The 17774-nt window shown below is 35.6% G+C and overlaps 1 protein-coding gene across 4 annotated transcripts in view; it reads left to right on the top strand.

The window, feature by feature from the left end:
• LRRC28 (leucine rich repeat containing 28) overlaps positions 1 to 17774 on the top strand; it is a 129099-nt gene that overhangs the window by 33443 nt on the left and 77882 nt on the right. For all 4 annotated transcript variants that reach the window (XM_011969806.1, XM_011969809.1, XM_011969808.1 and 1 more), the window contains exons 4-5: positions 2539 to 2576; positions 3099 to 3236. In XM_011969806.1, the coding sequence (XP_011825196.1) occupies positions 2539 to 2576; positions 3099 to 3236 (176 nt within the window). The remainder of the gene's footprint in view (positions 1 to 2538; positions 2577 to 3098; positions 3237 to 17774) is intronic.

The following is a 17774-nucleotide window of genomic DNA, read 5'->3' as shown; positions in this document are numbered from 1 at the left end:
AGCAGTTCAGTAATTTCTCCATAGTCACATGGCTATTAAGGTGCAGGCAGTGTGGCTTCAGAGCCCGCTGTCTGATCCACTTTACCAGTAATGGTTCTTAATTGGTTGTACATCAGGATTATTGGAGTTGAGATGGTGTTTCACTTGCTACAGGATGGTTTCGGACACCAGTAAGACCCCTGGTGATTCTAATGTGCAGTTAGGATTGGCAACACTCTGTATTATTTTTTTAAAGATACATTTATTCAGCGTCATGATCACACTACTACATTTAGCAATCAACAGCATGGGTGCAAAAAAAATCTACATTAAAACCCTTTGTTGGAATGCTTTACACTTTCCACAGAACAGAAACTAAAATAGCCTGTTATACAATTATTCACAAATACAGTCCTCAAGTTTTTTGCCCATATACATGAGTATTTGTCTAAAACATGTCTTCTTTATAGCATCTAGGCCCTGCCACCACTGTGCTTGGCTGAGTTCACAAAACTGTTGTAACCTGTAGCTTCCCTGTCACTTCTCTGGCTCTCCTCTCACACTAAGCTTTGTTTCCTGACAGTAATTAAAATCTTCTGACACTGCCATAGCTACTGCTGCTACTGGAACTGGCATAGCCACTTTGGTTTCATGGTTTGGTCAAGTATTGGCCTCTACCACCATAGGGGCCAGAGCTTCTGCCACCATTGTCCTCCCTTCATGGGTTCAAAATGTGAAGACTGACTGTTGTAATTGTCAAAATCATTCTTTCACCACTTCCAGAATTGCTTCCATCATTATCAAATCCATTGTAGCCATCCTCACTGCCACCATATCCACCATCACCATGGCTGCCACCAACCCCACCATGACTGCTGAAGTTTCTTCCACGACCAAAGTTGTCATTCCCATCAAAACCACTTCCACGACCACCATCAAAATTTCCAGAACCGCCTGCTCCATAGTGACATAGTGACAAACCCAAAGCCCCGGCGCGCTTGGTGTTGGGATCTCTCATGACCACACAGTCCATGAGCATTCCCCATTGCTCAGAATGGCTCCTCAGGCTCTCACTGGTTGTTTCAAAGCTCACGCCTCCAATGAAAAGGTCCAATGAAGAGCTTCCATAGCTGTTCAGGCTCTTTAGGAGACTGACTTAGACATGATGGCAGGGGGAGGAGAGACTTTAACGATGCTTCTTCAGCAGCATCCACAGGCAGCCACTGTGTACTATTTCATACAGCATCTTCATTATATGTAGATAATATTTTAAAGTCTGTTTGAAAAATTCTAATCATAATAATGGGTACTTTAGTTCATATTTTGATTTGGACATTTTAATGTCTTTTTATAGGTAGAGCTTGAATTGAGGCAAGTATTTTGTTTAAAAAATTTTTTTAAATCAGTTCTCTATTTTGATTTGGGTATTCCTTCCTAAAATTAATGTTTAAAGAGTATTGATTTTAAAATGTGTAATCATTTCATATACAGAAAGCAAGGACTGAAGTATATCATAGAGTAAATGGTGGGCTTATTTAAATTGTGTTATACCCAGCAGGTTAATTAACCTTCTACAAAATTGATTTAATTCAATATAAAATAATCTTCATAAAAGTGTTTTCTGTCTTATTTTGTGTTTATTGACATTTTAATATTCAATATTAGACTTTAAGAATGCAGAAGAAAACTTTTAAATTCTATTTAAAAGTACTTTATAAGATTTATTTTTAAAGTACAATAAATAAAACCATAGGTTTGAAAGTAAAGTTTACTAAAATCTAGTTCTGTTGTCTCTGAATCAATGATATAAATTTATTTTCTTAAATTATTGCTGTATGATCTCCAGCATTCACTTGTTTTGCTCTGAATAGTTGGTTACTGATTGCAGGACGTCTCCACCAGAGTGTGCTCAAGACACTGTAGTGGGAAAAGTGTTACTTAGGCTTGCCTAGACTTTCTAGCCTCTGTGAAAAAGAAAATTTTTTAAGAGAAGCGTTTGATTTCTTGTTACAAAATTTCTTTTGCCATGAAATAAATTCTGTACATTGACAGTTGAGTAGTTCTACAGACACTGTAAATGAAGAGTATTTAATCTCTCCGTTGTTGGTTCTCAGTGTGCGTGCTAGCTAGAAGTATCTTTATTTTGTGAAGTTATTTTTTAGAAATGAAAAGTTCATCTTCCTTTACACAATAGGTGTTGATTTTTTTCTCACAATAAGTATATTTTTTAAAGCCTGAATAAAATGAACTGGAAAAACTAGTAATTTGTGTTATGAAGTTAAAAAAAAACCTTGTAGTTTATCTATTATGTATGCTTTTATTTTAAAATAACTAAATCAGTAAATAGATTTAATATTTGCAATTCTAGTACAAAAGATTATTCTCGAAGTATTATTAGTTAGCTGTGCTAACCATTATTGTATGTCGATGCATTAGAGTAGGGTGTGAAAGTTGTGGCCTATTTATATTTGCTAAATTTCTAAGTGAGCATTTTATAAACTGATTATCTGACAAAAGTACTTAATGACAATAGCTATTTTTTTTCTTTTTCCTTCCTAGATACCTGCACTCAAATAACATAGTTGTGGTTCCGGAAGGTATGTTTACTTAAAATTTTTAGTTAGAAGATAATATAATTTAAGCTTTGCTTTATAAATAGAACAAATTTTAATTTTAAGACACCTTTAATTTTTTAGCTTCAAAACTTTTTTTCTTCTAGTAAGTCCAGTTAAGAACTATAATTAAATAAAAAAGTCTAAAATGGTTATAATAGTTAGGTAAACTATTATTAGATAAATTCCTATTAGGTAGATAATAAGTTCTAAATTTAATAAATCTAGTTAAGAATTCTGGTCAGATAAAAAAGGCCCTGTGTATCATTTCTTGAATTATTTTAGTTTTAATGTTTTTATTTGTGCTGTATTTTAAGTTATATTTTATCTTGAGCTGGAAGTATTTATCACTTTCTTCAACTTAGTTTGATCCGTGTTTTTACTGTTTTGTGAGCAACTGAGACAAGGATATTAAGTAGTAAAATATTTTAACTTGGAATACTTGCATTACAGATTTGATGTAATACTTGAATCAAATTCATTTTGGTTCTCCTTTTCTCTTTGAAGCCATTGGGTCTCTTGTAAAACTCCAATGTCTGGATCTTAGTGACAATGCCTTAGAAATTGTTTGCCCAGAAATTGGTCGTCTGAGAGCTTTACGTCATCTTCGATTAGCTAATAACCAACTGCAATTCCTACCTCCAGGTAATCATAGTCTATAGCACACAATAGTTTCTTGTCTAGTATAAATCTATATTTCTTCATATTTCTCACTGTATGTCTAGGCAATGGGCTGTAGATGTATTTGTAAGTATTTGTCCATTTGTTTGAAGATGAAACTTTAAGGAATGGGCGAAATATTACTAAGAGTCTTTTTTGTGATGCAAATGTAAAAAGGTAGCATTTATATTTTAGATATAGCTACAATTACTACAATTGTGCATTGCAACCAATATCCCTTTGAATTACTGCTTTGGCAAAATATTTGTACAAAGAGCTACTTCAATTCTGAATTTCACATAAGAGAATTTAGGTGAGCTTTGCATGATATAATCATTTCACTATCCAAAAGTCAAATACATGCAGTGTTTTCTCTTATTCTCCAGTGAGGTAACTAATGTACATTAACTTTTTTTTTTTTTTTTGAGACGGAGTCTCGCTGAGTCGTCAGGCTGGAGTGCAGTGGCACAATCTCAACTCACTGCAATCTCTGCCTCCCAGGTTCCAGCGATTCTCCTGCCTCAGCCTCCCGAGTAGCTGGGACTATAGGCGCGTGGCCCCATGCCCGGCTAATTTTTGAATTTTTAGTAGAGACAGGGTTTCACCATGTTGACCAGGCTGGTCTCAAACTCCTGACCTCAAGTGATCCACCTGCCTCGGCCTCCCAAACTGCTGGGATTACAGGTGTGAGCCACCACGCCTGACCTAATGTATGTTAACTTTGATTTTAAAAGGAGTCATGCTAAAATTTAGTAGAACAATTTACATTTGAGACTTAGGATTGTCTATTCTGCCTGCTGAACATGTAAGTAAATTATGAATGTACCTTATAGATAGGCAGTACTAAAATCTTGGATTTTATTGACAGCCACCATTAAACCCTTTGATTGCTTGGGAGGAGCATCCAGAGACCTTGCTTTGTGAATCCACATATTTGCAAATCCCACTCTCATATATGATTTCATGTATTAAAAAACATGATAATTAAAAAATAAAAAACTTACGCTTCAGGTATTATATGAAAGTTACTGTGTATTCAAGAATGAGCAGAGAAAGATACAGATGTTAATTTGTCTGAGATTATTTTTACTCTTTTGAGTAAAACCAACTCGAGAATACCAACCAGCCTTTTAGTGTATCTAGGTGAAATATGTGACTCAAACAAAATTACAAATTACTACCTGTCATAGAACTTCAGGGTAACATGAGAATGTTAAAAATTATGCATGTTAAACCCACGAATGAAAAAGTCTATGATATTTCTTTGTTTTTTCAAGTACAGAAATGTCTAAATTAAAACATACTAATGGATTAATTTTTAGACTTTATGTTCCGGCCTTAATATATAGATTCAATACTGTATATAAAAATGGCACCAGTCAGGCTGGGCACAGTGGATCACACCTGTAATCCCAGCACTTTGGGAGGCCAAGGTGGGTGGATCACCTGAGGTCAGGAGTTCGAGACCAACCTGGCTAACATGGTGAAACCCCATCTCTACTAAAAATACAAAAATTAGCTGGGTGTGGTGATGTTGTGCCTTTAGTTTCAGCTACTTGGGAGGCTGAGGCAGGAGAATTGCTTGAACCTGGCAGGCAGAGGTTGCAGTGAACCGAGATCACACCACTGCACTCCAGCTTGGGTGACAGAGTGAGACTCCACCTCAAAAAAAAAAAAAAAAATTGGCACCAGTCAGCGGTGACTGTGTTTTAAAAAATATTTTTTTACCCTCATATAATGAATGTCTTTTTTCTAACTATAGTTAATATAAAAATTTTTGACACAATACAGGAATATGGTCTTTCCTTTATTTTATATACATCAGGCCAATGGTGTTTCATCATTCTAGCTTTCATCAAGTTTGTACATTCAGATACCTAGAAAATGAGATACTCTTTTGAGGATTGCCTGGAAAATGTATCAGTAAAGATAATACTTTACATTTTTCTAACATTTTCATATATGAAACTTATATAAGATATACAACCAAAATGCATAAATATGATGCTGTATTTATGAACTCTTTTTTTTTACATACATTTAAAGAATATACAAAAAATACAATTCTGCCAGACATGGTGGTTCACATCTGTAATCCTACCACTTTGGGAAGCTGAGGCAAGAGGATTGCTTGAAGCCAGGAGTTCGAGACCAGCCAGGGCAACATAGTGAGGCTTTGTCTCTACTAAAATCCAACAATAATAATAATAAAAAAATTAGCTGTGCATGGTGACACACACCTTAGTCCTAGCTACTTGGGAGGCTCAGGTGGGAGAATCTCTTGAGCCCAGGATATCAAGGCTGCAGTGAACTCTGATTGCAGTATTGCACTCCAGCCTGGACAACGGAGTGAGACTCTGTCCCCAACCCCCCACAAAAAACAATTCTGTGATAAACCATTGTTCTGGGTGTTGTATTATTCTGTCTTTTCCTGTAATATAAAAACATGATGTAGTAGAATATGGTCATTTCCTTCCATTATATATCTTAGAGGTTAAGGATGTACTTCTAATATCATTGACTGCTTCTTAATAACCAGTGAAGGCTATATGTTTTGTGACTACTTTCATATAATTTATTTATATCTCTCCTGTTACACAAGAAATTTGAGGCATATACTTGTGATTTTATTTTCCTGGGTTTGTTTCTATTTGTGTTTGCTTTTGCTTGTTTTGAGTAAAATTATATACATTAACAGTTATACATTTTGGATAGGAACTTTTGATTGAGCCATGTATACAGACTTTATTCTTTCTTGCCACCATGAGTAGCAATGGACTAAGTTTTACCAATTATTTGATTCACTTTATACATCTCATGAGGTGATTTCAGATGTTATGATTTAAGTATGTAAGGGGCTAAGCATACATCCCCTAAATGCTTTATTATGTTTGGAGACATACTGTGGGAGGGTATTCTAAATGTGGGAAAGAAATGTAAGGGACTGTGATCTTGTCCCTATTTGACCACAGTAGGCACCAGTTGATATCTGCTTAATAAGCCCCTTCTCCATAGTCCATAGTCCATGCCAAGACTTGTCACATGTTACATTCTCTTAAAAGACTTAACATTTTACCATGTTTTTTTGTTGTCATTGAAAAGCCTTTGAATATAATTTTATAGTTTTATATCCAATATTTAAAATTTGCCAATTAGTTCTCAAAGTGGTTATGCCATTTTACACTGTTCTCTCAGCAATGTATGAGAGGTGCAGTTACTCCACATTCTTGCCAACATTTGGTGTTGTCTATTTGTTTGTTTAGCCATCATAATGGGTGTGAAGTAGTATTGCATTTTTAAAAAATTCTATTTAATTTGCATATCTCTCTTGACTAATGTTATTTAGCACTTTCTCATGTATTTATGGGCTATTCCAAATCTTTTTGAATTATAGGAGATATCTCCCTGCTTTAAAGACCAGCTGCCAGCAGGTTCAGTTGCTGAGGAATTCTCTTTGCTCTCCAGTTTGGCTTCTGGCTTTCTGTGACTTGAGAACTCTTTGAATCCTGCTGCTCCATCCTTGGCCTGTAAAGGTTGACTATCATCGCCCTGTACTCTGTGACGGTGGGTCTTGCCTCTGAGAAGTTTCTCTTGGCTTTTCTGTTACCACCTATCCTCCAGGTTTTCCCTTGCTGGAAGCCTAGAGTACATTGAGGAAATTATCTCAGTTCTTGCTCTCTTTCCTTGCCCTCATTTTTGGTGAAGGTTGGTGGGACAGAGTGGTTTGTGTGTCTGTGTTGAGCAGGGGGATTTATTAATAGTACAGTCTTTCTATACCTATGGATCCTCTGGGTTCTACACGGGTATGTCCACATAGAGCTTTTAAAGTTAGACTGTTTTCTCTTTAACCATTGTCTGTGGCAGATTTCTTTTCCCACCTCTATTTCAGTCAGGGATGATAGCAGCCAGGGATCTCTTCTCTTTGAAAATGTGCTTCTCACTCTTTGAAGCTGATTTAGTTTTCCCCATGTCCTCAGTCTCTGATGGGTTTTTATTCAGCTTGTTTTAGTTGTGAGAGCGATGATCTCTTTGGAGTTTCTATTTTCAAATTGGAATTAAGTCCTCCTTATTCCCAACTGACTTCCACAATTTGTTTTTGGTTCCTCTTTGCTTCCTTTCTATTTTTGGATTACTTGAGTGTGTTTTAGTGTTCCATTTTATTTCCTCCATTGACTTTTCTCTAGGCTTCACAATATGCTCCCTTAACTTATTACATTTAGAATATTGTACCATTTCATGTAAATTATATACATTTATTTATTATTGTGCATATTTTACAACAGTATACTTCCTTTTACCCTCCTTCTTTTGTACTACTATGTCATATATTTTATTTCAATATATGTTATAAACTCCTTAAGATAATATTATTTTTGCAAGTCAGTTGTCTTTAAAATACTAACACTGGGCACGGTGGCTCACACCTGTAATCCCAGCACTTTGGGAGGCCAAGGTGGGTGGATCACCTGAGGTTGGGAGTTTGAGACCAGCCTGACTAACATGGAGAAATTCCATTTCTACTAAAAATACAAAATTAACCAGGCATGGTGGCACATGCCTGTAATCCCAGCTACTCAGGAGGCTGAGGCAGGAGAATCGCTTGAACACAGGAGGCGGAGGTTGTGGTGAGCTGAGATCACGCCATTGCATTCCAGCCTGGGCAACAAGAACGAAACTCTGTCTCAAAAAATAAAACACCTAAAAAAATTTTCCTGAATATTCACTATTTCCTGTGCGTTCTATTCTTTTTTTCTTAAGAGACACAGTCTTGCTGTGTTGCCTGAGCTGATCTCAATATCCTGGCCTTCTAAAGCACTGAGATTACAGATGTGAGCCACTGCACCTGGCCATTTTTTCCTCTAGATTTAGTTTCCATCTGTCATTTCTCTTCAACCTGAAGAACTTCCTTTAGTATTTGTTTTAGTGCAGTTCTACTGGCAATGAACTATCTCAGTTTTTCTTTATGCAAAAATGTTATTTCATTTTCACTTTTGAAGATTATTTTCTCTGGAAACAAAATTCTGAATTGACAAGAGTTTTTTCTTTGAGCACTTTAAGGAAGATCTTCCATTATTTCCTGGCTGTCATTGTTTCTGATGAGAAGTCAGCCGTAATTTGTATCATTGTTACCCTGTATCTTTTTCTATGGCTGCATTAAGATTTCTCTCTTTAATCTTTTCTCTTTATCTTTGGTATTAGCAGTTTGTATATAATGTGTCTTGATACAGGATTTTTTATATTTACCTTTCTTGGGGTTTTCTTTATTCCCAAATTGGCAAGTTTCCTGTTATTATTTCTTCAAATATTTTTCTGTTCCACATTTCCTCTCTTTCTGGAACTCTGGTTACACACATTAGATAATTTGGTATTCTTCTACAGGTCACTGAACTTTGTTCTTCTTCTTCTTTTTTTTTAATGTAATCTTTTTCTTGCCCTTATCTCAAGATTAGAAGATATCTGTTGATCTGACTTCTACTCACCGTTTCTTTTATGCTCTCCAGTGTGCTGGTTTTTATGCTCCTCTGTCTTAATCCATTCAGGCTGCTGTAAACAAATACCATAAATGGGGTAGCTTATAAACAACAGAAATGTATTGCCGAGTTCTGGAGGCTGGGAGTTCCAAGATCAAGGTGCCAGCAGATTTGGTATCTGATGAGGTCCTACTTTCTGATTCATAGATGACACTTTTTCACTATGTTCTCATGTGGTGGAATGGGGCAAGGCAGCTCTCTGTGGCATCTTCTGTAAGGGCACTAATTCCACTCATGAGGGTTTCACCCTTAGGACCTCCCAAAGGCCCCACCTCCTGAGACCATTGCATTGGTGACTTGGTTTTAACATATGAATTTAGAGGTGAGGACACAAACATTCAGATCATAGCACCCTTTTTACCTCCTCACAGCCTTTTCATCTTTGGTGCCCTGTCCTGCATCTTCTAGGTGCTTCACTTGCCCGCCACTCTGATCTGTGCCTCTTCAGTTCTGCAAGACTGGAGCTCTGTTTAGGTTCCATTTGCCTGTGCTGTGGCCCAAAATAAGTCCCATGGCAGAAATTCAGGTCCAACATGGGGCTCATCTCTTGTGTTCCGCAGATTTTAAGGATTGTAGTTCTGGATTGCCTGTCCATTGCTTGAAAACAATTGCTTCATATTTTTTGAGTAGTTTATTGTGTTTTGGTGGGAGGCAGGTCTGGCGTCAGTTACCCTGTCATATCTGGAAGTGGAAGTCCTATTAGATGTCCTTTGATTTCTCATCTGAGTGCTTCCCTACATTCTTTTATATATATGTTTTTGTAGTTGTTGTTGTTGCTGCTGCTAAGTGTGTACCACTTAAACATTTATGTATTGCTTTTCTCTATGCCTGACATCAAAACTATAACATTATTTGTCATAGAACATATTTAAACTAATTTTCTTCCAGTGACATTTTGTAATTTGATCATATAAAATTACGTAATCTATTATGAAGAGAATTTTACTGTGTACCTAGAAATAAAGGATTGTTGGAGAAAGGCTTCCATCAGTGCAGGGCCCCTTTCTGATTAAACCTCGCTAAATGTCACAAAGTCCAATGGATGTTTGAGGAGACAGAAAGAACAGCCAATCTTTGATAGTCAAGAGAAACCTGACATCTTTGTGATTTGCTATAAACACTCTGAATTACCACAAGAGAAGGTTATAGTAACAAAGAAACAACAAAAAGTAACCAGCAGTCAGAAAAGATGTTGCTTACATCTGGCATATAAATCAGCCTATTTTTAAAAAATACTTTTATCCTTGAAAAGTCGTTTTGCATACCAAAAAAGGCAGGATTTTCAGCCCAAGTTAAAAGCATGACTCTGTTGTGTTTTAATGGCTGAAAGTATGCACAGACAGAAATGTGTACCACATATAACCAGCATGTGTTGTTCCGAAAACCCAGGTTTCAAGTGTAGTCAAATTTATTACCATTTTTTTCTTAAAATTTACTTTTTCACCCATTGAACCTCTGTAAGTTTATTGGAATGAAATTTAGTATCCTTTCTTAGGTCTGTCCCATTGCCACCTGAATTGTCGTGAAACCTCCGTGTTTATTCATCTCATGTGGAGGCGAAGAGGAGTACAATCTCATGTTGTACTGCCTATGCAGTACAGAGGTGCTGATTTTTCAGAGGTGCTGATCCCACCTTGTAGTTACAAGCCTTGGCACAGGTGCTCCATATTTGAATTCCCTGTGTTACAGTTTCTAGGAATGGTAAGTGGCCCAGGAACACTGGGTCAGCCCCGGTTTCCTCATCGCTTCCATTGTGCCTACATACTATGTGATCAGTTCAAAAGGAGAACAAAGCAGCTCTCATTTTGAATCCGCAAAACACAAAGTGTGTTATTCTGTCTCCTGTCCCCAGATATTCAAAGCTCTTCACCCCATATTACCCTCCTTAGGCGAATACCATGGTAATTTTGGGTGATTTACTCTTCTGGGAGACTCAGCTTTTCACTGATTACACATCAGTCTGGTAAAATAACTAGCTAGCACTTCTCTCACTAAAAAAGAATCTAAAAAATTAATCTCTGGCAGAGCATCCTTCTGGTGTCACCAGGCTATATATGTGTGGTCAGCAATATACATAAATAGATTTTCTCTATTTTGTGGGGTTATCTACATGACTGGAAGGGGACTTGCTATTTCATCTGCTTAACAAAATAGTTTTACTGCTCAAAGTATACCACGCTATGTGCTAGAGAAAGTGGGCGCTAAGAAGGAAAACAAAATCTGGACCCATACTTCAAGGGCACTTATAATATTTTATTGTCTAATATTTAAACTGCATGCAGTACTTACAAAGAAGGAATTAGACAGAGAGGAGAGAGAAAGAAGTATTGAGTGTGTTATTGTAGCTAGTGATTATCTTGGTACACAGTGCTGAGACTTGAAATACCCATTTTGACAACTAATGGGTGGAGGGGCAAAAATCTAACAATCTACCTCAGCTTGCTAGATGACCACTGAATAAATTATCTACCAGATACAGAAATAATTAGCTGGGTGTGGTGATGGGTGCTGTAATCCCAGCTGTTCTGGAGGCTGAGGGCAGGAGAATCACTTGAACCCAGGAGGCAGAGGTTGCAGTGAGCCAAGATTGCACCATTGCACTCCAACCTGGGCAACAAGAGCAAAACTCTGTCTCAAAAAAATAAAATAAAATAAAAAAATTATCTACCAGAGCCCTAAACTCATATTAAGAACTTGTTCTTTCAGTAACTTTATTTTTTATTTTATTTATTTATTTTTTTTAGGGGCAGGATCTCACTCTGTCATCCAGGCTAGAGTGCAGTAGAGTCATCATAGCTCACTACAGCCTTGACCTTGTGGGCTCAAGTCATCCTCCTGCCTCAGCCTCCTGAGTAGCTGGGACTACGGGCATGCACCACCATGCCTGGCTAATTTTCTTTAATTTTTTTTTTTTTTATAGATGTGGGGTCTTGCTATGTCACCCAGGCTGGTCTCAGACTCCTGGCCTCAAGTGATCCTCATGCTTTGGCCTCCCTAAATGCTGGGTTAAAGGTGTGAGCCATCATGCCTGGCCCTCAATGACTTTTATGAACCTGAAGTTACCTTATTATTAATTATAACTTTGTAATGGATATAGTACTTTATTAGTAAAGTAACTTTATAGTATAATTAAATATACATATATTAAAAACTTTATAATAACATAGAGATTTTAAATTTAGATTTTTACATAAAATTATGGTATAATAGATAAAACAGATTTCTCAGAAAAATAGTTTTACTGTAGATAAACTATCAGCTATTGTAAAATCTTCTTACAAATGGAGCTAAGGCTCTTCAATTTTATTTACAAACTTTTACAAGCTTTGAAAATTTGGCAAAACCGTAGGATAAAAATGACTTAAAAATATTCTAAAAGAAAAAAAGTTTTGTTTTCTGGACCATGTATCCTTCTCAGTGTCAAATGAATATAGAAAATACTCCTTTTTAGGAGCGGTGTAAAGGGAAATGTTAGAAAACTTGCCAGATGTCTAAAATACAAAAGTTCATTGCTACAATATTTAAAAAAAAAAAAAAGGCAAAAGAAGAAAAGTTGGTTGCTCAGACTTGGAAAGCCTCTACCATCAATCATGCTTAACACCTAAGGCACGATGAACTCCTTTCCAGGGCCCATTCCTTTGTGAAAAGATTTAAAAGCAACTAACACTATAACCCAAGTGATCCAAATTCACTTCACATGCAGTACTTCTTATAGAATTAATTTATGACAGCATGGTATATTATAGGCTTGGTGCTGCATGGCAACAGTGATGACAGCACTGAGGTCAGTTAAGGAGGGCTTAAGGAGAAGGCAGATGTGAAGTGTGGGAACTAAGCTGGTGTGAAAGTGGTATGCAGGAGCAAATGATTTGGTTTTGGGTATTTTCCACTATTTATCTCTGAAATGTATCCATCTCATAATCCATTATACACACTGGTTCCAGGATTCTCTCGCTCAAATACAGATTTGACCAACTGTTTCCCCAGTTTAAAACCCTTCATTTAAATAAATTGCTGAAAATGTTGTGGTTGCATGATAGAAGTCTATACTGAGTTCATAACCATTTGTTTATGATCAATACCAGGAATTGGGGACATTTTTAAAAACCTGATAAATATAGAAGTGTTTTTAATCTTTTCAAGTGAATTTTCTTGAGAATATGTGTTTTCTTAGACAACAACCTATTAATGAGACTTCAGAGATCTAATTGTGAGATGGAGTCTCCCTGTGTCACGCAGGCTGGAGTGCAGTGGTGCAATCTTGGCTCGCTGCAACCTTCACTTCCCGGGTTGAAGCGATTCTCCTGCCTAAGCCTCCCAAGTAGCTGGGATTACAGGCATGTGCCACCATGCCCAGCTAATTTTTGTATTTTTAGTAGAGATGGGGTTTCACCATGTTAGCCTGGCTGATCTCAAACTCCTGACCTCAGGCAATCCACCTGTCTCTGCCTCCCAAAGTGCTGGGATTACAAGTGTGAACCACTGCACCTGGCTTTGTTATTTTTGTATCTAAATCAGCCTGCAATATTTTAGAGGTGGCATGGAGTAATTTCTACCATACCTTTTGCTTTCTTGGCAAAATGTGGTTTAATTGTTTGTTTTTACTAAAGAACTTTCAAGTATTAAAATATTATATGAATAGTGATTTGATGTATTGCATTTGTTAACCAAACTCTGGCAAAAGTATGTTTTAGATAAATACATTAGCAAAGATAGCATTTTCATGTATAATTATTTTACAGTTTCAGCTGATTTTTCTACCTTGATTTCAATATATTGAAATGATTCAGTTGCTTTTTTTACCTTGATTTCAATATATTGAAGTGATTCAGTTGATTTTTCTACCTTGATTTCAATATATTTTGTGACATGATCAGAAAATTATGATTTTATGTAAATTGTGAAGAAAAATTAATATAGCTAATATATCTACATGTATTATATAGATGGATATAATATAGGTTTCATATACAGGTTCACATAATATAGATACCAAAATAAGTGTTTCTTAAAAATTAATGTATTTAATATGCAAAACGTTTTATTTTTCATTTATTTGAACATGCCGTTGCTTTACTTCATCTGTAAATTACGTTTTAACTTGTTAAAGGTTTCAATTTAAATCAGATTTCTGTTATGCAAGTAATTTTAGAGTTAACGCTTGTTTTAATGAGTGAAAAGCTTTATGATTTGCCAAGGGTCGATGTAATGAGAAGTAATTTTTACAACGTTGTTTGATATTGTTTGTTACGAACCCCCCCTCAATGTGCATAATAATTCTTTGTTTAATCCTTTTTATTAATGCTTTTATTAAAAATTGCCATTTTAAACAGATACTTTGTTTTTGAGAAGTTTTGGTTTTCACTGTGTATTTTTTGTAGGTAGTAGGAAAACATGAAGTCAAAACTGGCTGTAGAAGTGAGGAAGGGCTCAAAAAATGAATATCTTTATATGCTTATAGCAAATATCACTAGTCGTTTATATGTCTGATCTGCTTCTTAGCTGGATCTGCTGACATCTCTGCTCCTGACATAATCTGAAAGAGAATTAAAGCCTGGCAGAGCTCTTTTGATGACTTTTTTAAATTTGAGAAATTTGGCATTCTTCATTTTAGTGTGAATTTACAATACTAGTATTAGTGACTTAGTTTTTCTTTTTTTTTTTTTTTTGAATAACCACAGGTTTTGTGGAAGTCATATTATTTTCATATATATTTAGGTCCTAGCATGAATCCATTTTTCTTAAATGAGATAGTTTTTACTGTAATTTCATAGTCATTATAAGATGTTGAAATAATTAAAATGTTGAGAACAAAATGCTGAAAGATATATGTGGATGTTTATAGTAATATAAAGTCTTAGAATTTTTCTGTATCTATTTTTACCTAGTTTTAAAATATAAATGCATATTTTTATAAATGAAAGTACAAGTCTCATATATAAAATTAAAATTTCAATTATTAAACTATTCAATTGAGTAATCAAAGAATTATTTTTATAATTTTTTGTTTACAGGCTATGAAAATAGTGTTTAATCTAAAGCAGAACAAATGTACATTGGAAAATATTTTTAAAAGTATGCACAATTGGCTGGGCACCATGGCTTATGCCTGTAATCCCAGCACTTTGGGAGGCCGAGGTGGGCGGATCACTTGAGGTCAGGAGTTTGAGAACAGCCTGGCCAACATGCTGAACCCTGTTTCTACTAAAAGTACAAAAATTAGCCAGATGTGTTTGTGTGTATCTGTAATGCCAGCCCCTCAGGAAGCTGAGGCATGAGAATCGCTTGAACCCAAGAGGCGGAGGCTGCAGTGAGCCAAGATTGTGCCACAGCACTCCAGTCTGGGTGACAGAGTGAGACTCTGTCTAAGAAAATGAAATAAAATAAAAGGTGTGCACAATTACACATATTGTTGTATATGTCCTGAACCAAAATTATGATTTCTGTGGTGCTATTCTTCTATTACCTGATATCTCTAGGAAACTGATTACTACGTGTTCAAGAATGTGAGATAATTTTTCTGTACAGCTCTGTGTACATAACCAGTGAAGGAAGAATCACCGTTACTGTTTTATATACACAGGGTGTTGTCTTGCAGTATTTTTATCCATCAGAGGAGCTGTTCTCGTTCAGAGATAAATTTCCGTAACTCGTTCTCTTTAAGTGAGAAGATCCAATAGCATAGTTGAATATGTATTTTACAAAGACCAAATCCCTAAATTATTTAGCAATCTAAGAGTCAAATATTTGTATTGTTTTTAAGTGCATGTTATATTAAATATAGACTATAGAATACTATTAATTTTTAAGTAAAAGGGAAGTGAATGTTTTAACCTTTTTCTTTTGAGACTCTTAATAAAATCAGCTTCATAAATCAAAGTTAATAATAATTGTATCTATTCTGTACTTCTTAATTTTTTTCTAAAATGCCAACCACCATATCTATTTTATTTGAATATTCTTGGTTTGCTTATGATATCCTGTGAAATTGCATTTGAACTTTATAGGTAAAACTATTTACGTTTCCCACAACGGAATTCCATGGAGCTTTAAGTACTATAAACTTTCAATAAAGCAAAAGCCTATAAAATTATTGTTACTTGATCCCTCTATGTCTCCATTTTCTTATCCAATGTGGTAGGTAAATTTTAACATGATGGATTCTGATGTTCATTCCACCACTAAAACTCAACATTTTAAAATTTATACTAGCTCTAGCAGGTTTGATTTTATGGAGGACCTAAAATGATGCCTTTGAAAATTTGCTTCTGCTGCTAAAAGAGATGACATAATAAGGTGTGAGAGTTTACATATTATCAGTGTTTGTTTCCTATCCGTAGTTTAAATTTCTGACTACTTCTAAATCAGAAACATATGTAAAATTATGATATATAATGGTATGACAAGAAAGAGAACCTATATTTCCTTATCCCCAAGGCATGATCTATACTGATTTACAATGTGTGTTCTATACATCACTTTTTTTTCCCTACATACCACTCATAAATGCCATCTAAGTAATATCTTGTTAAACTTTATGACAGTGTCAATCATTTTATTCTTGGTATGAGTTAATAATTTTTTAAGCTATTGATATTCTTTGTGTGTGTGTGTGTGTGTTTGTGTTTGTTTTTGTTTTTGTTTTGAGATGGAAAACAAGTTTTGCTCTCGTTACCCAGGCTGGAGTGCAATGGCGCAATCTTGGCTCACTGCAACCTCTGCCTCCCAGGTTCAAACAATTCTCCTGCCTCAGCCTCCCAAGTAGCTGAGATTACAGGCATGTGCCACCAAGCTATTGATTTTTTAACAGCTTTTTTGAAGTATAAATTTATATGCCATAAAATTCATCATTTTACATGTACAGTTAATTAACTTTATTCAATGTCCACAGTTCAGGAACCCTCAATACAATCTAGTTTTAGAATTCTTCCTTCATTGCAGAAAGTTCCCTAGTGCCTGTTTATTGCTAGCCTCTGTTCTCACCCACAACCACTGATCTTGCTTTTTGTCTCTATAGTTTTGACTTTCCAGAAATTTCATGTAAATGTATATAACCTTATGTTTTAGTAGTTTAAATGTATATAACCTCATCTTTTATTGCTTTGTAATGTTTTATTGTATGGATGTGCCATATTTGGTTTATTCATCAGTTGTTTAATTGGGCTGTCTCCAGTTTGGGCTGTTAGGAATAATGTTGCTATGAACATTTGTGTACAGGCTTTTTGTGGGCATATGTTTTCTTTTCTCTTGGATAAATACCTAGGAGTAGAATTGCTGGATGTATTTTTAACTTTGAAAGAAACTGCCAAACTGTTTTCCAAAGTGGCTGTACCATTTTGCATTCCCACTAGCAGTGTATGAGGGTTCCAGTTCCTCATCCTTGCCAACATTTAGTATCTTCAGTCTTTTTTATTGTAGCTCTTCTAGTTGCTGTATGGTGGTATCTCATTGTGTTTTAAATTTGCATTTCACTAATAACTGAAGATTAAGCACCTTTTCGTGTGTCTATTTGCCATCTCTTTGGCAAATATTAACTATTTCTATCTTTTGGCCATTTTTAAATGGAGTTGTTTATTTTCTTATTATTGTGTTGTAAGAGTTCTATATGTATACTGGTATTAATGGATAATTTTCATAAAAAAGCTAACATCGTGACTCCCATACAGATATAAAAAATTTAAAATGTGGTAAAGCTTTTATTTAACTCATTAATGAGTAAATTGATGAGGTGTTATAACCAGTTCAAGGAGAATCCCTAGGACAAACACATTTATAGATCAAGAATATAAAAATGGGCCAGGCACAGTGGCTCACGCCTGTAATCCTAGCACTTTGGGAGGCTGAGGCAGGAGGATCACTTGAGGTCAGGAGTTTGAGATCAGCCTGGCCAACATGATGAAACCCTGTCTCTACTAAAAATACAAAAATTAGCTGGGCATGGTGGTGCATGCCTGTAATCCCAGCTGCTCAGGAGGCTGAGGCAGGAGAATCG

This window comes from Mandrillus leucophaeus, unplaced genomic scaffold (genome assembly GCF_000951045.1).
Source record: "Mandrillus leucophaeus isolate KB7577 unplaced genomic scaffold, Mleu.le_1.0 Scaffold91, whole genome shotgun sequence".
NCBI lineage: Eukaryota > Metazoa > Chordata > Mammalia > Primates > Cercopithecidae > Mandrillus > Mandrillus leucophaeus.
The sequence above is the reverse complement of the archived record's forward strand: the minus strand, read 5'-3'. Positions and strand labels throughout refer to the sequence as shown.